At 43.1% G+C, this 25214-nt stretch overlaps 1 protein-coding gene across 5 annotated transcripts in view; it reads left to right on the plus strand.

The window, feature by feature from the left end:
- Nucleotides 1–25214, plus strand: part of cobl (cordon-bleu WH2 repeat protein) — a 231030-nt gene that overhangs the window by 71131 nt on the left and 134685 nt on the right. For 4 of the 5 annotated variants that reach the window (XM_078418551.1, XM_078418585.1, XM_078418558.1 and 1 more), the window contains exon 3: nt 1172–1369. In XM_078418551.1, coding sequence (XP_078274677.1) covers nt 1172–1369 — 198 coding nt within the window. The remainder of the gene's footprint in view (nt 1–1171; nt 1370–25214) is intronic. The other variant, XM_078418575.1, reaches the window with a different exon arrangement.

Genomic DNA, 25214 nt, shown 5'->3' on the forward strand with positions numbered 1-25214 from the left:
CTGGATGTCAGTCACTAGTCTGTCTCCTGTGATGAAGATGGTGAGATCCAGAAACGGTAGGGAGACTTTGGAGATGGTTCAAGTATATTTAAGAGCAGGATGGAAATTAGTGGTGACATGTATGAAGTCAGTGAGTTCTGCATGGGTACAGTCGTCAATGTACAGTCACCAATACAGTCGTCAATGTAGCGTAGGTAGAGTTCGGGGATGGTGCCAGTGTACGTCTGGAACAGGCGATGAAGAGGTGTGGGAAGTAGACGGTAGCGGCCCCGGGGAGGTCGGCGGCAGCAGCGGTGGTAGCCTCAAAAGCAAATGTGCCACACTGGAATGAAGAATAATGACAAGCATTCACAGCTTGGTTCAGACAGAAGTGTTAATTAGATGATCCATTTTTGCTGCTTCCTGAGAATGCCCCCATCACGGAAGCCAGGCAATTTAATTCATTGCACCTGATATTAAATGGCCAGGGAGTGTGGATATGTCAAAATCTATAGGAGCAGACAACATTTCACGTGTAGAACAAAAAAACCCTGCAACTCAGGATTAACTGTGCCTCCAATAGAGATGATCCAATACAATTACAACTCTGGCATTTTTCTGTTCATATAAAATCAGGACAATTACTGCTCAGTAGCAAAATGATGAAAGCTGTTGTCAACATTACTATCAATGAGTACCTTTTCATTGAGAATCTCTTAAATGTTTGGGTTTTACCAGAATCACTCTTCTCCAGGCCTCATCAGAGCCTTGGTTCAAACATGTCTTTTGTGTGACTTTTATACATGATGATCATTGCACTCCGAATTACTTATCACAAAAGATGGTATGATTGCAGCTGGTGGGTTTTGTAATCGGACACCTGATGCTTGCGATGATAAACATATTTCAGCTATAAAATATATATATTGCACAAAGATTTACTATATTCAGAATAATTAACTTTTGTTACATCATTGTGCCCGTTATTTCTCCTCGGTAATAGAATGTATGTTCCCTAAGGCCAAATACTTTGGATAATGTTGGGAGAAGATGGGCAAAACATGGGTCAATTATATGTGGCCAGCACATATAACTGATTTTGGCAAACGAAAATATACGTTGAAATTGTTTGTCTGGAATTTAATTGTTTGCACTATTTTCTGTATTTATATATCTGTTCATTCTTTTTCAGTAGAATGAAGGGTCGTGCTCCACAACCACCACCACCACAGCCAGCTCCTCGCAGAATCGTCACTGCTACTAAGAATTGTAAAGTTTTACAAAGTGAGCAGAATCCTAGAGACATGAAAGAAAATGTATTGCCTGGGACAGTGGATCTATTGGTCATCTTCCCAAATGGTGCAGAAAAATCCATTCAAGTCAATGAAAGGTAAACATTAACTTCTTCAACATGGAAACGATGCTTTGTTATTACAAATTTAGATTATTGTCTACTGTAAGCCGATTAAGTGAAAATCCAAATTACGCATTGCACTTGGACAGTTAGTGGATAAATGTAAGTCATTCCATCATTTAACTTTAATATAGCATGTGTTTCATAAAGCCTTCTTGTCATAAACTACTGGTCAAAGAGATGGTTGTCGCCTTTTAATATTGTGAACTGAGAAATGTGTGAAGGCAATAACATACTTGCAGAGATGCTTGCAAAGATTTTCTGAAGTGAATTTACATTATTGAAAGACTTAAATCTAAATTCATACTTGGTTTTATCAGATTAGTTAGTGCAAATTGTTTGCTTTAATTAAAGATGTATCAAAATGGAAATGTTAGAAATCTGCAGAGGATTACTTAAAAACATTTGAAAGATAAAATGGTGTTTAAAAATTAAAATAGATTTTGATTCAGATTAAATGTTTGTAAGAAACCAGCTTGCTAATTTGGAATTTCTAATGAATCGGTTTAGAAATGAAAAGGTACGAACACTAACATTTATATATTTTTTTACAATCCTGGTGTCTTTCTGTTGTTTGCTTTCATCTCAAACAAACATTATAAGGGAGCATGAAAACTTCATCCAAATAACAAAACCCTAATTGGATTTAGTTTGGGTCATTATGACCGAAACCAAATACATTGCATTGTGTTTTTGTTCTTAAACTCCACTGGCTCCAGCCAAGCATTCAGAGCTACTCAACTGAGATGTGACTTTTTTTAAATTACCACCTAAAACTCTTTTGGTTGTTTAGATCAGTTATTTGTAAAGGATGATACAAATGTTTATTATTCAAGTTACACACCAGATTAGGTAATGGTAGGTGTAGTAAACCTAAATATTTTTCTTGCTGAGTAGTTTCCCAATCTCGTGTACAATGACAATAAAGATATATTGTAGTTTCCTTCATTTTCTACTCTTGTGTATTTAGTGCATTAAGTGATCCAAGTTCATAACAAATAATCGGGCTGGGCTTGGCAAGGAAATGATGGTAGTTTTGCTCATTTCTGCCAACACTTCTCTGCAAAGGTTTGTATGTGTAAAGGTCCGTGGATGCAGTGGTTCAAAATTTCCAAACAGTCGTTTGCCGTTTGTGGTTCACTGATGTTCAGAAACCAATCTTGAATTGCTGCAGTTGCTCTTTGGGAGGAGAATCAGCTAGAATGGGTTAGATCTGCTGACACCCTCCTTTTGAGGGGCTGCAAGGGATTCATGTGTCAGTACTTTAATTTATGTTTGTTTATTGTATGAGCTTAAGTGTTTTATGCTTCATTTTTAAACTTTTAAAAATATTTGACTGCAGTTTTGAATGGTTTTCAGTTTTAAAGGCTTGAAAATCTTTCAGAAACATTCAGTGTTTTAACAACCAGTTAATCCAAACTTGACTTAGCCAATTGTTTATAACAGTTTTATGTCTGGCCTGTACCAAAGCAGCAGCTGGGATGAGCTTTGGGTGGACAACCCTGTCACGGAAGACCTGTCTGACACTTCACAGCAACTTCTTCTCATGGGAGGAAAATCTTTTTTTTTTTGGGTGGAGCTTGTCACAAACCACAAAACATGGGTAATTATTTTTACAACAAGAGGATAAATAGGATATTTACTCCTGAAAAGTTGGTATTCTAGGGTAGAGCTCACATTGGTTCTGTATTGATAATATGATGCTTTCGTGCAGCTGTTGATGCCTATCAACCTATTGTTAAATATAGACACAATATGCTGGAGTAACTCATCTCAGGATAAAAGGAATGGGAGACGATCAGCTGAGTTACTCCAGCATTTTGTGTCTACCGGGTGGCTCCAGCAATAGCTGCCTCGCTAAAAGTCTGTCCGTCCCTTCCTTCTTTTGTTGTGTTTGTTTGTGTTAAATATGTTTTCAGTGTTATTTAACTTGTTTTATGTGGGGGGTGGGGGAAACTTTTTCTAATCTCTTACCTCGACGGAGATGCAATTTTTTTTCTTCTCTGTATCATATCTCCGTCCACACTGCGGCCTAACACCGAGGAGCTAGCGGCCTTTGCTGGAGATCGACGAGAGCTCCACCGCAGCCTGTGGACTTACCATCACGGGCACGCGATCCCTGTCGGGATCGACTTTGATGCTCCACTGCGGGTGCCTGCGGACTTTAACGTCTTGAAGCTCACGGTCTCTCGTCAGAGACCGACTTCAGGAACTCCAAGCCGCAGGAGCTTCGACCGCCCCAACGGGGGAACTTCGATCGCTCCGACAAGGGAGCTTCGACCGCCCTGACGTGGGAGCTTCGATCGGCCCAACGCGGGGCCTTCAACTGGTGGCTGTGGGAGCTTCGATCGCCCCGACTGTGGGTGGTTCAACTGTCCCGACCGCGGGAGAAAAAAGAGGAAGAAGTTTGGACTTTATGCCTTCCATCACAGTGAGGAATGTGGGGAATCCACTGTGGTGGATGCTTATGTTAACTTTTATTTAGTTGTGTCTTAATGCTTTTTTAGTATGGCTGTATGGTAATTTGAATTTCACTATTCCTTAATTGGTACAAGTGACAATAAAGGGTCTCGACCCGAAACGTCACCCATTCCCTCTCTCCTAGATGCTGCCTGACCTGCTGAGTTACTCCAGCATTTTGTGATACCTTCGATAAACTAACCTTGAAACCTTGACCTATCTTCGGTATAAACCAGTATCTGCAGTTCCATCCAAAACACCATCCATTGTCATTATTTTTGCACTGTGTAATCTTTTTAGGCGTTGTATGAAACACAGTAAAAGATATCAGACCGATTAATAACCAACACATTTATTTACTTACTGCAACATGCTCATGCACATTCCTCTCTTAAACCAGAACTATTCAGTGAAATCTGAACTCTGGATAACTTGGCCAGTTTTCATTAGAAAACTGACTCTGGTCACATGGCATTAGTGTGCACAAATTTCAATTTGCGCAATCGGTCGAATCATTCGACTAGAGTAATTGCTAGTACTACTCCTCATTTTTAATCATGTGGTGGCTGGAATCAACTGAATCTCAGACTGCAGATCTCGCAACCTCTTGCCATCAGCAAATTGAGTTAGTCTTGGAGTCATAAAGTCATACAGCGTGGAAACAGGCCCTTCGGCCAACTTGCCCGCACCGACCATCAAGTCCCGTCTACACTATTCCCGCCTGCCTCCATTTAATCCATATCCCTCTTAACCTGGCCTTTCCATGTACCTGTCCAAATGGTGGTTGGTTCCTCACTATGTTCCTGGAAGATGAAACTCCTGGTCTGTATGTCAAAGGGTAGTCTCCTTTCTCAATGTTCTACATTGAGCAAAGATATTTTGACACAGTAGGGTTACTGAGAGATCTCAGACTCTTTTGGAAACTATAGGAAAGAATCGGATCTCTGGCTCACTCAGAAAGGGAAGAGCATGAGCTGATTCTTGATGGTTTGGAAAGGAACATCATGTTTGGCTTTGTTCCCACATTGAAGCATTTAAGTGGGTAAAGAAGGTGACAAGGTTATTTTTATTCAATTTTAAGTATTTTCATTCTTATTGATGTTTGACAGGGAAAACCATGATGTAATTTGTCAGTTGTGTCTTTAATTGGGATTCAGGTGGCTATATGAGTCCATTCCCCATCCCAAAAACAGAAAAAAATGGATGGAGAAATCTCCAAAGTTTACCTTGTTAATCACTTGGGAGGATACAATAAGAAGTATTGCACATCATTATTTATGGTTGCCAATGATCAGTGTAGAGATCATATCTGATTTGAATTTTACTTTCAGTGTGAAGGAGAAAAGAATGGCTCCAAGAATAGTATTTTAAAGTTAAATGAGGGTTATTATAGAGCCATAGTCAGAGAGTTATGCAACACAGAAACAGGTCCTTCAACTCAACTTATCCATGCATGCAAAGTGCCTTCCTAAGTTAGTCCGACTTGTCTGCATTTAGCTTATATCCCTCTAAACCTTTCCTATCCATTAGCCAGTCCAAATGTTTTAGTGGGGTACATGGATAGGCGATGTTTTGGGTTGTGACCCTTCTTCGGACTGATTATGTTAGGGGGGAAATCTGGAAGAGAGGTGGGGGTGGGACACAATTAGGCAAGTGGTATGTGGATACAGGTAGGCAGCGTTTGATTGCTAGATACAGGTGGATACAGGGGGGGTTTTGTTGGTTCCTGTTAATTGCGCTCATTTACAGATCTTTCGTGGAAAACATTTATTTGGCTCTTTTTGACACCAAATTATTTGTTTGGATGATATTTTCTAAAATTTCACAGGGAACTCTGTTTAATCCCAATCTCCCTTGAAATTATTTTGTTTCAGATTTGCAGGTGGTGGGTTATTCCTGTGAATTTAAAAAGTATGTTTTTTAATCAACCCACTTTTAGCTATTTATTTCAAATTTTATTAAGTTGCTATTAAATATATTTTAAAACAAATATTTAAGAAATGAACGACATTCAAAAGCTTGCTTAGTTGAGATGGGTTCTGCAAGAGTTAGTACTATGCAAGTGAGATTGCAAGGAAATAGAGAAGAAAATATTTTTAAAACCACATTTTACATTTTTGGTTGTGCCGACATTTCTCAATGTTTTTTCCATGTGCAGCACATAGACTTCTTTTTTTAAATCATTATTGCACATCAGGTAATACATTAAAGATTTTACCTGTTGCAGACACCTCATGTCTCTGACTTTACTTTCTATTATCAGTTTGTATTACTTGTTTTACATCAACACTTTAATGGAAAAATACTAAATTAATATATCACCATTCTCTTGCTGCAGTATAATTCTTCTGGCCATCTGGTGGCACTGTTGCAAATTGAGAGAAGGTTGTGCGTGCCACAATTCTCCAATCAGCAAAATAATATTAAGAGTTGTGTGGTGAAAAAATTTGCATATGAAAAAGATGATCCACTGTTGTAATTTAATATGAAAGCTACCCGTTTAAAATCTGAAGTTGATTGAATTTGTGATCTACTTCTCCATATTAATTTTTTGGGATTTATTTCCAGCTGAACTTGCGTCATCTCTAACCTGCATTTCCGCTCCCAGCTCATGCCAATATCTAGTGTGCTGTATTACAGCAGACCGTTGTCCTCTAGCGTCAAGTAGTTCTCTAACACTGCTCATTGTTCCTCTCCACACAACCCACTTTCCCATTGCCATAGTTTTTCTGGAAAAATGAGACAACAGATTGAGCAAAAATCAAATTGTTGGAGGAACTTAATGGGTCAGGCTACATCTATGGAGGCAAATAGACAGGCGACGTTCGAGACATGACCCTTCTTCAGACTGACCTACTGAGTTCTTTCATCCGTTTCGCTTTTGCCATAGACTTTCTAGAATGTTCCAGATTATTCCTTCATCTTTCCTAGCCTTGGCCAGCTCTCAGTGCCCTGCTTTGTTATCATGCTTTCTGTGACCGCTTTCTTTAATGTGTAAGAATTGACCATTGGATGGCACTTATTTCCATTATTTCCATTATAAATAACTTCTCTTTAGCATGCTCAATAGCTCAAAACAACAACTCCAAACACCTGTCTTAAATCACATTTGCCCTCATGCCAATGCCCTCATGAATGAGTTAATTGCACTCATTCACAGGAAGGGAAAAGGAAAAGTGAGGAAAATAAGACACAAAGTGCTGGAGTAATTCCGTGGGTCAGGCAACATCTTAGGAGAGCATGGATAGATCACGTTTCGGGTCAAGACTTGATTGTGGGGGCCGGGGGTGGGGAGCTGGAAGAGAGGAGGAGCAGGGCAACGGCTGGCAAGTAATAGGTGGATACAGGTGACGGAGGGGGTTGATAGGCAGATAGTTGGACAAAGGCCGGAAGAATTGAAGAGTTGCAAATTGTGGGGTCAGAGGAAGGAATATAGGTGGAAAGGAAGGGGTAGGTGGAAATAAGGGCAAGTTCAGGTGGGGACTGGGGAGGGGGTAATGGGGGAAGTAATAGACAATAGGTGCAGGAGTAGGCCATTCAGCCCTTCGAGCCAGCACCGCCATTCAATGCGATCATGGCTGATCACTCTCAATCAGTACCCCGTTCCTGCCTTCTCCCCATACCCCCTCACTCCGCTATCCTTAAGAGCTCTATCCAGCTCTAATGGGAGGGTGGGGGGTACATTACCTAAAATGGGAGATTTTAATGTTCCAACCATTGGGTTGTAAGCTGCAGTGGCGTCATCGGTGAATTTATAGATGGCCTTGGAACTGTGCTTATTGATTGAGGTCTGCCGTTGAAGAAGTCAAGGATCCAGTTGCAAAGGGAGGTAAAGATGCCCAGGCCTTAAAACTTGGCGATGAGTTTGGAGGAGATAATAGTGTTGAATGCCAAGCTATAGTTGATGAACAGCAGCCTGATGTGTGCTCCTGTTATCCAAATGGCCCAGAGCAGAGTGGAGATCCTAAGAGATAGCATCTGCTGTTGACTTGCGGCAAAAGGTAAATTGAAGCAGAACAAGGTAATTTCTGTGGCAGCAGTTGAACATTCCCCAAACCAACCTCTTGAAGCACTTCATTACATGGATGTAAGTGCCAACAGATGGTAGGCATTGAACCAGATCACCTGCTGCACGACAGATACCTTTCTTCAGCATGAAAGATAGATTTTGAAATGGTTGGGAACATCAGGCTGCAAAAGCGAGAGGTTGAAGATGGCATTGGATAACATAGAAACATAGAAAATAGGTGCAGGAGTAGGCCATTTGGCCCATCGAGCCAGCACCTCCATTCAATGTGATCATGGTTAATCATCCCCAATCAGTACCTCGTTCCTGCCTTCTCCCCATATCCCTTGATTCCGCTAGTCCTAAGAGCTCTATCTAATTCTCTTTTGAATGCACCCAGTGAATCGGACTCCACTGCCTTCTGAGGCAGAGAATTCCACAAATTCACAACTCTCTGGGTGAAAAAGATTTTCCTCATCTCAGTTCTAAATGGCCTATCCCTTATTCTTAAATTGTGGCCCCTGGTTCTGGACTCCCCCAACATCAGGAACATGTTTCCTTCATCTAACTTGTCCAATCCCTTAATAAATTTATATGTTTCTATAAGATCCCCTCTCATCCTTCTAAATTCGATGAATACAAGCCCAGTCGTTCCATTCTTTCACCATATGACAGTCCCGCCGTTCCGGGAATTAACCTTGTGAACCTACTCTGTACTCCCTCAATAGCAAAAAAGTCCTTCCTCAAATTAGGAGACCAAAACTGCACACAATACTCCAGGTGTGGTCTCACCAGGGCCCTGTACAACTGCAGAAGGACCTCTTTGCTCCTATACTCAACTCCTCTTGTTATGAAGACCAACATTCCATTAGCTTTCTTCACTGCCTGCTGTACCTGCATGCTTCATTTCAGTGACTGATGCACTAGGACACCCAGATCTCGTTGTACATCCCCTTTTCCTAACTTGACACCATTCAGATAATAATCTGCCTTCCTATTCTTACCACCAAAGTGGATAACCTCACACTTATCCACATTAAACTGCATCTGCCATGCATTCGCCCACTCACACAACCTGTCCAAGTCACCCTGCAACCTCCTAGCATCTTCCTCACAGTTCACACTGCCACCCAGCTTTGCGTCATCTGCAAATTTGCTAATGTTACTTTTAATCGCTTCATCCAAGTCATTAATATATATTGTAAATAGCTGCGGTCCCAGCACCGAGCCTTGCGGTACCCCACTAGTCACTGCCTGCCAACCAATTTTCTATCCATGTCAGTACCCTACCTACCCCCAATACCGTGCTCTAATTTTGCCCACTATTCTCCTATGTGGGACCTTGTCGAAGGCTTTCTGAAAGTCAGGGTACACTACATCCACCGGCTCTCCCCCGTCCATTTTCCTAGTTACATCCTCAAAAAATGACCTGCTGATGCCACCCCTAGCTTACACCAGCAACCCTCTGCCTAAAGCCTCAGCTTGTGACTCCACCCCCGACTCATAAGATGCACCAACGAGGCCATCTTCATTCACTGCACAGTCCAGTTGACACAGCTGTTTGTTGCAGCTCATGTTGTAGCCCCTGGCTGTCAGCATTTTCTTCAGGTTGCCACCACTGACATTTTAAGAATAAGGGGTAGGCCATTTAGAACTGAGATGAGGAAAAACTTTTTCAGTCAGAGAGTTGTGAATCTGTGGAATTCTCTGCCTCAGGATGCCAATTCTCTGAATGCGTTCAAGAGAGAGCTGGATAGAGCTCTTAAGGATAGCGGAGTCAGGGGGTATGGGGAGAAGGCAGGAACGGGGTAGTGATTGAGAATGATCAGCCATGATCACATTGAATGGCGGAGCTTACTCGAAGGGCCGAATGGCCTCCTCCTGCACCTATTGTCTATTGACGCACTTGGTCACCATTGCTCCCTCTCCTCTCATCATCTGCCACTTCTTCCTTCACTTTCTCTACTCCGTCATCCCCTGTGACCTCCTCCTCCTTCTCCTGTCGCTCCGTTCACGTGGCAACTCCACCACCACCGCGATAATGGTTCAGAAGGCAAGATCATCAGATGTTTGGTGGACTATCTGAAGAAAATGAAGATATATATGGCACAGAAAATTAAAATGTTTCTCTGCACATTTCAGTGTTTTCATACTTTCAGCCAGGGGATAAGCTCATTTACCTGCTTCAGATATTGAATCAGTTTTGTTAAACCGGTTGAACCTGTTGACTCTGCAAACTGCCTTAAGCTAACTTGCATGAAAAGGTGAATAAATTCTTCCAGAGAATTTGGAGCTGGCCCAGTTTCTGCAAGACAGACTTGAAAATCCAGCATTCTATTTAATTCAAGTATATATCCAGTAGACATGTGATCGAGTGATGAACCATTGAGAGGGTGTGTGTGTGTGCGTGCTCATACAGAAATAACTTTCTGACAGTAATTACACTCCTTTAATCACAGCATGAAGAAAGATAAGTACCTTCAATTTTCACAATCTTTGGCCATATGTAAAAAACGTAATGCCTTTTATTCCAGTTTTGAACAGCCAAACAAACTTCTGCCTAGGAACGCCCCCCCCCCCCCCCCCCCCCCCCCATACCTCCATCCCCTGTTACCTCTGTCCCATGCGCGTTGGTGGCAGAAGTCAGATTTACTTTTAACACAAATAAACTCTTGGAAGGCGGCTGACCCTGATAGAATCCCTGGATGGGTTCTGGAATTGGGCACCAGTCCACTGGCCACAGTTTCTGTCAACATCTTCAACTTGTCCTTGTCTGCTTCAAGGAAACTCGATCATTCCAGTCCCCAAGCAAAATGAAATGACCTGTCTAAATTACTACTGCTCAGTCACTCTAACATTGACCATAATGAAGATTGGTCATGGCCTATGCACTGCAGGAAGGAGATCGAGAACCTCATAACCTGGTGCCAAGACCTCTCCCTCAATGTTAGCAAGACAAAGGATTTTATACTACAATCTTTGCTGATTTGCAATTGTCATTGTATTTTGCTGTATTTATCATTACTGTATGTATATACTGTCTGTGGAGCTTCATATATTACAATAAACTAGCTTGTAATCTAAAAGTTTGAGATTGAGGACAATTAAAATATTTTCCCACTTCATCACAAAGCTACAGGAGTTACATCATCCCATGGAGGGTATATTAACTCCTTTAGGAATTACATTTTACTCTCTCCCCGTGCCCATGTATTGAATGTTCTTAATGCTGTTCTGAAAAAATATTTAGTGTTAAGAGTGACCAAGTGCCAATTTAATTAGATATTTTCTTGGCAGTACACATGATTCATTCATTAATGGGGATAGTAGGGGTGGAATTATCTGAACTACTTGATACTATACATTCAACCAGCCGTCCAAGAAACTACACACTGAAGTGGCAGACTTCTCAGTGATGGAAATGGGGGGTACGCAGGGGGCGGCGTTCCCCTAGTTTTCAATTTCCAGCTCGGGTTTAATGAGTACTGCAGAAAGATTCGAGTCATTTATCACTTTATTCAACTCAGACGAAAACGATTTGTTAACTGCCATTGTTAGCACAGTAGTTAACAGGTAGTAGTTATACAATGTGTCATCAATACATCGATCCACATTCCTCAGTAATTGCAATTGTGTTTTGACCATGTATTAATGACACCGCGTTCCTTTGAATAAAATTCAAGGGAGAATTTCTTAAACTCACTGTCAGGGCTACCAGACCGCGAGCACGGGCTCAGGTAAAGTCGCTGAAACTGAACAGGAGGACTCTGACAATCCGACTTGGGCATTGAGAGACGAGCCGACTTTGAGTTATTTATTCTTTGTAATTAAACCTTTATCTTTAACTACCTTGTTGGAGTAAAACGTGAAATGAACAGGAAAACCGTTGCACGCACCGCGCGCCGACCGTCAACAACAGCCGGCTGCTGGCCGAGGCGCGCACGCGTACATCCCGCCGGCAGTAGCTGCCCGAGGCGCGCACGCATACATCCCGCTGGCGGTGGCTGCCCGGGGCGCGCATGCGCAAGACCCGCCTGCAATTTGCGCCAGCGCACCTGCGCACTTCCCCGAGACACCATCACGCAGGTTCGGGTGGGCTGGGGATTGAAGAATGTCTTTTATGTTTGTTTTCGCTTCACCCAGAGTGAGCGAAGCCTCATTGTTCATGGGGAATAATCATCGGGAAATGCATTATATTGAATTGTGGGTGTGTGTTTTTTTAAACAATACGTACTGTACTTCACTAACAATCATTAACGGCTTGAATGGTCGCTGGCGGACGGCGGGCCTTCCACTGAAGGTGCTGGTACAGGGAGGCACAGGCGGGTTGTGTGCATCACGTCTTGCAATCAGTGGTGAACACTCGGTACATTTAGCATGTGCTGGCATCCCCTTCACTAACCGATAGCACCTGGTTAAAGAAAGCAGCGATGGGTTTGTTTTGTGGGCTAGGCAGGGAGGTGCTGCCGGGTGCTTGCCCCAGACTGAAATTACCTGCAACTTGTTGCAGTAAACCTGTGTTTACGATGCCAATAACTCAACCCGTTAAATCATTGGGGAGCTGCAAGAAACAGATCATCACTTTCTCCCACTATCGCTTAAAAAGACAGTACCAAGTCACAGTGGTGTCGGAAAATAACTGACCCGAAACGTCACCGGTTCCCCACAAAGTTGGATAAAGAGCTTATTGTCTGGCACATCGACGGAGAAAGCGCATGCACAAAGAAGTATCAACTTGCAATCATTCTCTGTAACATGGTGTGCGCTTTGTGTTTGAGGAGTTCGCTATTTGCGCCCTTTGATGGTAAACAAAACTGAAATCTTGCAGGTTCAGCACAGGGATATTGATACAATCAGTCTTTGATTGCTGTCACACACTGTGTTACATATCTATGTTTTTCCTCTATCTGGGGAATATTTGAAGCTGAATAACATTATTCTTAATTTAAGCATCATGTTTGAATCTTATGCAAACTCCTGGCCATACCTATTGCATCAGTTTTGTCGCATAATCTGATGGGGGCTCTGCTACACCTCAGCTGTTGAAGCTATCTCCTGTTATTACTACACTTGATCTTTTTGATACTCTTCGGCCTGTTTTCTTCCACCCGATTCAATATCAAGCCTATTATGCCCATGCGTATTTATAAATAGTCTCCTGCCTCAATCCCGCCCCCTTCCTTCCCAACCTCAGCCTCACGGACATTAGAGTACCCCTAGTTCCTAAAACCCATTTCCATCACTGAGGCTTCTGAATGTGAAAGCTCTTTATTGCTACTTTTAACTAATAAAACTGTATCCATTGTTGTTGATCATAACACTGGCATCCAATTTGCTGACCCGTCCATGACATTTGTTAATCTATTGTCAGCAAAAACTGGAGCGACAGTGGACAGGAGGTACATTGGGGTGCTGAAGGTGTAGAGAACGGCATTTCTTGTGGACCAGGTGTCCATTTGTGATAATTGCTTAGATAATTGGTTGCAGATTGTCTGATATCCTTTCCCACTGATCTCAGATGCTTGAACGGACCTCTGATATGCAAAAGATGAATTCTTGATCTTCTAATCTACCTTATTCCAGCCCTTGGACTTTTTTATTCTGCACTTTCCCTGTAGTTGTAACACTCTATTCTGCAATGTGTTTTGTCTCTCTTGCACCACTGTGATATATAACATAACAGTATAACAGAGCTTTATTTGTCGTTCGGTACCGAAGCACCGAACGAAACTACATAGCAGTCATAGAAAAAAAGAACACAAGACACATAGCCCCAACACAAACGTCCATCACAGTGACTCCAAACACCCCCTCACTGTGATGGAGGCAACAAAACTTCCACTCTCCTCCCCACGCCCACGGACAGACAGCTCGTCCCCGACCGACCCGCACAGTCCCCGCAAGGGGATGGAAACCCCCCCGGCCGAATCGCACCGGGCGCCGAAACGTCCCGCGGCCGAGCCGGGCGATGAAAGGCCCCGCGACCAAGCCCTGCGCAGCTAAGTCCCGTGGTCGAGCCGCACCAGCGATTCAAAGTCCCGCAGCCAAGCCGCACCGGGCGATGCTAAGTCCCGCAGCCGAGCCGCACCGGGCGACGTAAAGTCCCGTGGTCGAGCCGCACCAGCGATGCAAAGTCCCGCAGCCGAGCCGCACCGGGCGATGTAAAGTCCCGTGGTCGAGCCGCACCAGCGATGTAAAGTCCCACAGCCGAGCCGCACCGGGCGATGTAAAGTCCCGCAGCCGAGCCGAACCGGGCGATGTAAAGTCCCGCAGCCGAGCCGCACCAGCGATGAAAAGTCCCGTGGTCGAGCCGCACCAGCGATGCTAAGTCCAGCGGCCAAGCCGCACCGGGCGATGTTAAGTCCCGCGGCCGAGCTGCACCGGGCACTGTTAAGTCCAGCGGACAAGCCGCACCGGGCGATGTAAAGTCCAGCGGCCGAGCCGCACCGGGCGATGCTAGGCCCCGCAGCCGAGCCGCACCCCGCGCCGTGAGGAAGAGAAAAGTTTCCCCCACCCCCTCCGCCACCCCCCACCCCCCACCGCCACCCCCCACCCACACCACCACCCCCACACATACACAACCAAAAGAAATACAAAAACCATCCCAACACCGACACACAACAAAAAAAAAAAAAGGAAAAAAGACGAACAGACTGCTAGCGAGCCGATATGAACTGGATAGCACGCAACTAAGGTTTCTCACTGTGTACACTTGACAATAATAAATCCAATGTTCCAATCGCAATGGAACTCCTCATTCTGCGAATTTATATTAACAGTTTTGTGGACTGCCACTGGCAATAACAAAACCATGAAATATTTAAAAACATGATATTTGCATATGACTAGTTGAATAGTGCTTCTTCATTTAATTTGGATGACTAACATTTTTTGAGCATTTATTCGCAAAATGCTGGAGTAACTCAGCAGGTCAGGCAGCATCTCGGGAGAGAAGGAATGGGTGATGTTTCGGGTTGAGACCCTTCTTCAGACTGATGTCAAGGGGGCGGGACAAAGGAAGGATATAGGTGGAGACAGGAAGATAGAGGGAGATCTGGGAAGGAGGAGGGGAAGAGAGGGACAGAGGAACTATCTAAAGTTGGAGAAGTCGATGTTCATACCACTGGGCTGCAAGCTGCCCAGGCGAAATATGAGGTGCTGTTCCTCCAATTTCCGGTGGGCCTCGCTATGGCACTGGAGGAGGCCCCTTTTTTGAGCAAATTCATTTGAGAATAAGAGGTGTAAATCGTAACTTGGTTTAGAAGCTAATCAGCATGCGAATAGATGTGGGTAGGTGTCAAATATCTGAATGCTTAATAGTTTTCTTGAGTTACCAGTCCATTAGATGATTGTCTGAATTAATTAGATTCTTGCAGCATTACTTCAGAATTAATGTGCTAAGGAAGATTCTGAGTTAGAATTGGTCATTGCATGAAAAATATAACTTTTTAGTTCAATTTAGTTTAGAGATACAGCACGGAAACAGATCCTTTGGCCCACCAAGTCCACGCCGACCAGCAATCACCCTGCGCACTAACATTATCCTACACACGGCCAATTTATAATTTTTACTGAAGCCAAATAACCTACCAACCTGTACGCCTTTTGAGTGGAAGTTAATTATATTTTAAAAAGGCAACATTAATAACATTTATGTTCTGAACTAGTTTAACTATTGTAATCAGTGTTTCTGAGAAGATTCTTTGAGGATAGTTTGTTTTTTAATTATTATTGTCACATGGACCAAAATACATACAGAGAAAGCTTTGTTTCAAAGATTCAGGCATTCATCAAGTGATCTGCCTGGACAGAGAATACACAATAGGTTAAGAACTTAAGAGTGCTGGCTTTCATTCTTACTGGGTCATCTTGCTGGATTTGGACTGCTCGCATATCATGTGTTGTCATTAAATGGTCATTATATTTCCCTAAAACCTGCAAACAGCATTGTGACCTATAATTTGTTTGATAAGTTTGATAGAATCTTTTCTGTATCAATCGTGAATAATGGTATTGTTGACCCCAGACGACCATACCTTTCCAAGTACAGCAGCCATTGGCTGGAACATGGTAATAGTAATCATTACACTTGCCTGCTCGGTAAACAAAACTGTATACCAAACTTTCTGCAGCATGGCCCTTAGAATATGTTTTGTGCGATTCCAAAAGAAACAACTTCACAAAGTATTTGGTTTAAAAAATGGCTCAAAGATGACATCTATTTATATAAGAAAAAACCCCATCATGTGACGCAATTAATTGATTGCTTATTATTGTCCTCAAGAGGTGAAGAAATAAATTTTCTATTGAGCACAAGATAAACGTATTTCTAAATCTTTTAGAAAAATATTGAATAAACCTGTGAAGTTTAGAAATGATTTAAAAATAATAAAAGATCATTGTAAAGGCCACAAGTTATCTTGTTTAAGAGATCTGTGATTCACCCTTGCACAAAATTAACTGATGATGTAGCATCACGAGAAAATAAGTTCATTGTCTGCACTCTTTTTTATTTCCCCAGAGGTTAAAACACTTTAAACATAACTAGCAGGAATGAACGTTGAATTCTCCTATTTTAGGTAACTTATACAAACATCTCCGACCCTCCCCCCCCCTCATAGCGTCTCCCCCCCCCCCCCTTCCTCCTCTGTCCATTAACCAGTTCCACAGTTCGCAACCATGTATTCCTCATGCTCACACCTGTCTCCAGCCAACAGTCGGTCTCAGGGAACCTCCTTGCCTGAGATGTGTACGAAAATAACTGCAGATGCTGGTACAAATCGAAGGTATTTATTCACAAAATGCTGGAGTAACTCAGCAGGTCAGGCTGCATCTCAGGAGAGAAGGAATGGGTGACGTTTCGGGTCGAGACCCTTCTTCAGACTGATGTCAGGGGGGCGGGACAAAGGAAGGATATAGGTGGAGACAGGAAGACAGTGGGAGATCTGGGAAGGGGGAGGGGAAGAGAGGGACAGAGGAACTATCTAAAGTTGGAGGTCAATGTTCATACCACTGGGCTGCAAGCTGCCCAGGCGAAATATGAGGTGCTGTTCCTCCAATTTCCGGTGGGACTCACTATGGCACCGGAGGAGGCCCATGACAGAAAGGTCAGACTGGGAATGGGAGGGGGAGTTGAAGTGCTCAGCCACCGGGAGATCAGATTGGATAATGCGGACTGAGCGCAGGTGTTGAGCGAAGCGATCGCCGAGCCTGCGTTTGGTTTCGCCGATGTAAATAAGTTGACATCTGGAGCAGCGGACGCAATAGATGAGGTTGGAGGAGGTGCAGGTGAACCTCTGTCTCACCTGGAAAGACCTTGCCTGAGATCATCTGTAGCAAGCCCTGATTTTACCTTTTTTTCTTCCTGCCCCCAGTTCCGTTCCCCCCCCCCCCCCCCCCCCCCCACACCAATCAGTCTGAAGAAGGATCTGGCCCGCTGAGTTACTTCAGCTTTTTGTGTCTTTGGTATGAATCAGCATCTGCAGTTCCTTTTTATTATATCATACTCTGTCCATGATGTGAATGGAGGTAGATAGGGAACCGGAGTAGCCTATCATGCGAGTATTTGTCAAGCAAAAAACAAACTGCTGGTGGAACACAGCGGCTTTAAAGGTGGAAAGAAATTGTTTTATAAATTTTGAAAATTGTCAACATTTCAGGCCTGAGTAAAAAGATAGCGGAAAGAAGAGAGAGAGGGAAAAGGTGAGATTGGAGCTGGTAGGTGATAGGTGAACAAAGATGGATTGAGGGATGATGGGCAGACGGAGCCAGGATTGGATGGAAGTGGAGTGGGGAGACAGAGGTAGGTGGGTGATAGATGGAAGCAGAGAAGGGAAAGAGGACAGATAGAGTTAGATGGGGATAGGAGGAGGATGGAGGAAGCAAAAGCTGAAGGGTGATGGATGAGCAGATGTAAATATGCAGAGAAGGGACAAAGTGTGTGGATGGATGAATGGAACAAGGAAGGAGGAGGGGGTCAATGGTGATGGGGACTGGAGGTGGCATGGGAAAGAGAACAACAATGGCAGGATCAGACATGGATTGGAAAGAGAGAGAAGAAAGAGGAGAGAACACAGGAGGTAAGGTTACCTAAAATGGTGAAATTCAATGTTTGTACTATTCAGGCGGAATACGAGGTGCAGTTCTTCAAGTTTGTAATGGGCTTCACCCTGACAGGAGGAGGTTGAGGAATGATAGGATGATATGAAAATGGAAAAGGGAGTTGAAATGGCTTGCAACCAGGGGCTCGGGTTGATCATGGCAGATGGCACTCAGGTGCTCTGCAAAGGCTAAGCCCTCTCAGACCTATTCAGCCAGAAGTTTAGAAAACATGATTCATCTTGGCTTCCTCCTGAGATCACTACCAGCACAGAAATCAATCTTTGGCTCACATAATAATCACGTCTAATATACAGAAATAGATTAGAGCACCCAATACCGCCAAGGCTTCAGGAGCAGACAAGATACAAGTTTAGTACCAATGACCTATACTCCAGAATTAGCTGTGCTGCAAGCCAAGTTATTTTAGAAGAATTACAATACTGTCATCTACCCAACAGTTTGGAAAATTGTCAGATAAAGAATCAGGACATATCCAACCTGGCTTAATATTGCCCAGTCAGTGTGCACTCAACATCAACAAAGTGATTGAATCTGTCATCAGCAGTGCTATAAAGCAACAGCTCTACACAAATAACCTCACCAATGCCCTGTTTGGGTTTCACCACTCCTCATCACTACCTTGGTCCAGTTGTTGTGAGGTGAGAATGATTGCCTATGACATGAGGGCAAGACACGGCCGAGAGTGACATCGGGGTGCCCTGATAAAACTGAGGACAAATGGCAGTCAAAAGTGAACATTCCAAAAGTTGCTGTCATACCTCAGATAAAAGAAAATGGTTGGCTTTGTCAAAGGTTAATCATCCTAGCCCCAAGATATCAATGGAGGAGTTCCTCAATGTAGTGTCCTTGACCCAGCCACCATCAGCTGCTTCGTATGATCAGAAGCGAGGACAGTCACAGATGATTGCAGGATTTTGAATTCCATTTACAACTCTTCAGCAAATAATGCAGTCCATGCCTGAGTGTGCAAGACATAGACATAGGCTGCTAAGTAGCAAGTAACAAAGGGTCTGAAAATCCAAATGCATCACATCCATTGGGTCCTCTTTATCAATTCCACTGATTACATTTTCAAGCAGCACCAGTAGGTTAGTGAAATGTGTTTTTGTTTCCTAAAATCTGTGTTGATTTTGCTAATTTTGTTATTTTCTAAGTGTTCCATTAACACATCCTTGCTCAATCACGTACTGAATGTCAGGCTAACCAATCTGTGCTTCCCCATTTGATTTTCCCTCCTTGCTTAAATAGTAGGGTTACTATTGCCTCTCCTCAATTTGCAGAAGCTTCTCTGTAATTTATAGACTTGGGGACAACCAGGGCATCCATTATTTCCATGGCGACATCTATAGAAATTGTGGGATGCAGATCATAAGGGACTTGGGGATTTATTGGCTTTTAAGTCTCATAATTTCTTCAACAAAATTTGTGTTGGTCATACTTTTCTTCACTTTTTTTTTTGCATTCTTATTTCTTTTGAATTTCTAGAATGTTGTTCGTGTTGCATTTCAGAAGGACAAATCCAAAGTATTTGGTTAACTGTACTGTTGTTTATTGATTCCTCATTATACATTCTGCTGATTTTGACTGCAAGGAGTGCACATTTGTCTTCAATGTTAGTTTTCAATGTATGTACTCATATAATACTCTTGCTTTTAATTTCCTTGCAAATTTACTCAAGTGATCCATTTTTGCTCTCAGTCAATGTCTTGGTCCATTTTACTTAATTCTAAACTGCTCTTAATGCTGCATTCGAAAGTTGCAGTTGCACAGTCAACACTTGGCATGATATTTTAGGGATGGTAATTTTTTTTGATCTGGTAGTAGACTTAGCCTCTTTTGTTAGTCATGGTTAGGCCACTTTTCCTTTTGCAGTTTTGTGCCAGTTGAGAATATTGGGAACATATTTCCTTAGTTTAAATTTCAGACCCTAGATTTGGATTAAACTATTTCACTTTCTATCTTCATTAAGAATTCTATCATACTATGGCATACTTCCCTGAAGAACCATGCACAAGATTATTAACTGATCTCTTTTCCTTTCTGAGCCAATGTCCTTTATCTCTATCGACCTGGCTTCATCCTTAAAGGGCCTGTCCCACTTAGGCGATTTTAAGGCGACTGCCGGCGACTAGGCTGTCGCCGACAGTTCGCCGGGGTGTCACGGGCATGATCGTGGGGAGTCTTCCAAAGATCGTAGTGGAACTTAGTGGATCTCGGCGCGTCACTGAGAAATCAAACGGTTTGAAATTTCTCAGCGACAGCTGGCTTGTCGCCAGGCATCGTGGCTTATTGCGGTCGCTGCCGCATGCTGTCCCCAGGTTTGATAGGTTCTCTTAAGATACATTTAGAAGCACATATTATTAAAATAAGTAAAGTCATTTCAAAATACCATAAAATGCTTGTGTTTAACCAATTTATTTACCGTCAGGACATCTGACAGGTAGATTGGAGGGGACAGTTTGACGGTCAGGTAAGCGTGGGAATTTTCGCGATGTTTTTGGCCTCAGCCATTACATTTAAAGTGGGCTCCAAACCCAGATATTCAACCCAGAAACCAGATATGCATCTCCCTTACATTTGTAAAGAATGCCCACACACTTTTCACAAAAATCCACTGAACCACTTTTAAAATAATTTTTTTTTAATACAGTTATTGGTAAACTGGAAGTAAATCCGGTTTATTCCTTGTTACAGTGAAGCTTGGTTTTTAAGTAACCCGTACAAGGTGTTATAGTTCAAAACTCTCAAGTACTTACCGACTTGTCAGTGATTTCAGCGAAAATTAGGACATAGAAACATTGAAAATAGGTGCAGGAGTAGGCCATTTGGCCCTTCGAGCCTGCACCGCCATTCAATATGATCATGGCTGATCATCCAGCTCAGTAACCTGTACCTGCCTTCTCTTCATACCCCCTGATCCCTTTAGCCACAAGGGCCACATCTAACTCCCTCTTAAATATAGCCAATGAACTGGCCTCAACTACCTTCTGTGGCAGAGAATTCCACAGACTCGCCACTCTCTGTGTGAAGAAATGTTTTCTCATCTCGGTCCTAAAAGACTTCCCCCTTATCCTTAAGCTGTGACCCCTGGTTCTGGACTTCCCCAACATCGGGAACAATCTTCCCGCATCTAGCCTCTCCAACCCCTTAAGAATTTTATATGTTTCAATAAGATCCCCCCTCAGTCTTCTAAATTCCAGTGAGTATAAGCCTAGTCTATCCAGTCTTTCTTCATATGAAAGTCCTGCCATCCCAGGGATCAATCTGGTGAACCTTCTCTGTACTCCCTCTATGGCAAGAATGTATTTTCTCAGATTAGGAGACCAAAACTGTACACAATACTCCAGGTGCGGTCTCACCAAGGCCCTGTACAACTGCAGCAGAACCTCCCTGCTCCTATACTCAAATCCTCTTGCTATGAATGCTAACATACCATTCGCTTTCTTCAATGCCTGCTGCACCTACACGCTTGCTTTCAATGACTGGTGCACCATGACACCCAGGTCACGTTGCATCTCCCCTTTTCCTAATTGGCCACCATTCAGGTAATACTCTGCTTTCCTGTTCTTGCCGCCAAAGTGGATAACCTCACATTTATCCACATTATATTGCATCTGCCATGCATTTGCCCACTCTCCTAATCTATCCAAGTCACTCTGCAGCCTCCTAGCATCCTCCTCGCAGCTAACACTGCCACCCAGCTTCGTGTCATCCGCAAACTTAGAGATATTGCATTCAATTCCCTCGTCCAAATCATTAATATATATTGTAAATAACTGGGGTCCCAGCACTGAGCCTTGCGATACCCCACTAGTCACTGCCTGCCATTCCGAAAAGGACCCGTTTATTCCTACTCTTTGCTTCCTGTCCGCCAACCAATTCTCTATCCACCTCAACACTGAACCCCCAATACCGTGTGCTTTAAGTTTGTACCCCAATCTCCTATGTGGGACCTTGTCGAAGGCCTTCTGAAAGTCCAGATATAACACATCAACTGGTTCTCCCTTATCCACTCTACTAGTTACATCCTCGAAAAATTCTATAAGATTCGTCAGGCATGATTTGCCTTTCATAAATCCATGCTGACTTTGTCCGATGATTTCACCACTTTCCAAATGTGATGCTATCACATCTTTAATAACTGATAACTGACTCTCGCATTTTCCCCACTACCGATGTTAGGCTAACTGGTCTATAATTTCCCGTTTTCTCTCTCCCTCCCTTTTTAAAAAGTGGGGTTACATTAGCTACCCTCCAATCCTCAGGAACTACTCCAGAATCTAAAGAGTTTTGAAAATTTATCACTAATGCATCCACTATTTCTGAGGCTACTTCCTTAAGCACTCTGGGATGCAGCCTATCTGGCCCTGGGGATTTATCGGCCTTTAATCCATTTAATTTACCTAACACCACTTCCCGACTAACCTGGATTACCCTCAGTTCCTCCATCTCATTAGACCCCCGGTCTCCTGCTATTTCCGGCAGATTGTTTATGTCTTCCCTAGTGAAGACAGAACCAAAGTAGTTGTTCAATTGGTCTGCCATCTCCTTGTTCCCTATGATCAATTCACCTGTTTCCGACTGCAAGGGACCTACATTTGTCTTAACTAGTCTTTTTCTCTTCACATATCTATAAAAGCTTTTGCAATCAGCTTTTATGTTCCCTGCCAGTTTTCTCTCATAATCTATTTTCCCTTTCCTAATTAAGCCCTTTGTCCTCCTCTGCTGGACTCTGAATTTCTCCCAGTCCTCTGGTATGATACTTTTTCTGTCTCATTTATAGTCTTCATCTTTTGTTTTAATACTATCCTTGATTTCCCTTGTTAGCCATGGATGCACTACCTTCCCTGATTTATTCTTTTGCCAAACTGGGATGAACAATTGTTGTAGTTCATCCATGCAATCTTTAAATGCCTTCCATTGCATGTCCACCGTCAACCCTTTAAGTATAAATTGCCAGTCTATCTTGGACAATTCACGTCTCATACCCTCAAAGTTACCTTTCTTTAAGTTCAGAACACTTGTTTCTGAATTGACTTTGTCACTCTCCATCCTAATGAAGAACTCCACCATATTATGGTCACTTTTGCCCAAGGGGCCTCGCACAACAAGACTGCTAACTAACCCTTCCTCATTACTCAATACCCAGTCTAGAATGGCCTGCTCTCTCTCTCTCTCTCTCTCGAGACGTCGGAGAAGCATTTACAGCGTGGGAATTTTCACAATGTTTCAGAAGAAGCTGTAATCTCGACCTGACTCGGCATTGTCGTGGTCATTGTCGTCGGGTAAAAGAAAAGTCCAGCGATCTGCTACGACTTTGATAGTCGCCGGCAGTCGCCAAAAAGATCGCCTAAGTGGGACAGGCCCTTTACTAACAATGTCATCCTGCCTACTTTTCCTTTTACCAAGCCTTCCTAAATATTAAATATCCTTCGATATTCTACATAGTTGACATCTGTGGAGTTATTTAAGTTCCTTGGAACCATCATCTCCAGGGACCTTAAATGGGGGGCCACCATCGACTCCATAGTCAAAAAGGCCCAACAGAGGATGTACTTCCTGCGGCAACTGAAGAAACACAATCTGCCACAGGCAATGATGGTCCAATTCTATACTGCTATCATTGAGTCCGTCCTCACCTTCTCCATCATGGTCTGGTATGGCTCAGCCACCAAGCACGACATCCGGAGGCTGCAACGGATCGTTCGCACAGCTGAGAAGGTTGTTGGCTGCAACCTTCCCCCCGTTGACGAACTGTACACTGCAAGGGCCAGGAAGCGAGCGGGCAAGATCATCTCTGACCCCTCTTACCCTGGCCACAAACTCTTCGAAGCACCTCCCTCTGGAAGGCGACTCCGGACTGTCAAAACAGCCACAGCCAGACATAAAAACAACTTTTTATCCACGAGTGATAGTTCTACTCAATAACCAAAGTCTGTAGTCCCTTTTTTGCTCTGGTTTATTTTCACCCACATGTTTAGACCGTAATGTTGTATCCTTATTGTTTTGATGTGTTTATGCTTTATTCTTAATTGTTAACTGTATGTTTGTGTTGTCATTTGTGAGCGGAGCACCAAGGCACATTCCTTGTAAATGCATACTTGGATAATAAACTTATTCATTCATTCGTTCATTCATTCATTCATTCATTCATTCATTCATTCATTCATTCATTCATTCATAGTTTTATATTGAAACTAGACCAAGTGGACCCGTTGGGCCCATTCCTCATAAGGTTTCCATTGTGACCTGGAGAAATCGAATTTTTTCTTTAAAATAAATTGCTTTAAAAAAAAAAAGAAATGAATCGCAATGAAATAAAGATCCTATGTAAAATAAAGCGTTGGGCCCATTCCTCATAGGGTTTCCATTGTGACTTGGGAAAATTGCATTTCTTCTTTAAAATAAATTGCTTCTTTTAAAAAATATATCTATCTCCATCTCAATGAAATAAACATGCCATGTAAAATAAAGAGGCCGAGATGGATCCTGTCTTAGCATGAGAACTGTGAAGTGGGAAGCTCAAAACACTCAACAGTCAATGAGATTGGTCCTCTTGGCCAGTAAGTGCTGTGATTCTCTTTCTTGCAACCAGCTATGTTCATTCTTCCATCTCCTGACCTACCTCTGGCCCTATCGCAGCACTAAACCCCCCCCCCCCCCTCCTGCTGGATGATCTCAGACAAAAGATGAGCTTATCTGTTGGTGAGAAATCGCCACAGAGGGGGAGCAGCGAGAGAGCATGTTGCTAAACTCTCGTCGAAGAGAGGAGGAGAACTTCTTCAAAGTTCTCTGTTGGTGAGGTTATCCAGAATGCAGCAAATGTCAGGAGGTATTGAATCCTCATTGGGAAAAGACATCATGATGCCCCTAGATGGATTTGGACAATGAAATCTTATTTTGAGCATTCTGTTGCCATTTCCTACTGGGCACCTTGTGGCACTCAGACATTCAGTATAATGGTGTACATTCGCACTGGCTGGAATCAGAAAAAAAAGAGCAGGCACAGGTCTTGCTGCCTCCATGGTTCAGACCTCCAGATAGCAAGGAACAGCAATTTCCTGAAAATAAGGTTCAAGTGAACTATCCAAGTATAGCATTGATGCTCATGGTATGCTCAGAGAGAAATGACCCGAGCTGTCAGCATGGAGCCATGACTTCTGAATGGGAAGAGCCACATTGGGGGAAGAGCTCAAACTCTGGGACCCCTTGAGCCTCTCAGATCTATGTGTT

Source organism: Rhinoraja longicauda, chromosome 2 (genome assembly GCF_053455715.1).
Source record: "Rhinoraja longicauda isolate Sanriku21f chromosome 2, sRhiLon1.1, whole genome shotgun sequence".
NCBI classification, from domain to species: domain Eukaryota; kingdom Metazoa; phylum Chordata; class Chondrichthyes; order Rajiformes; family Arhynchobatidae; genus Rhinoraja; species Rhinoraja longicauda.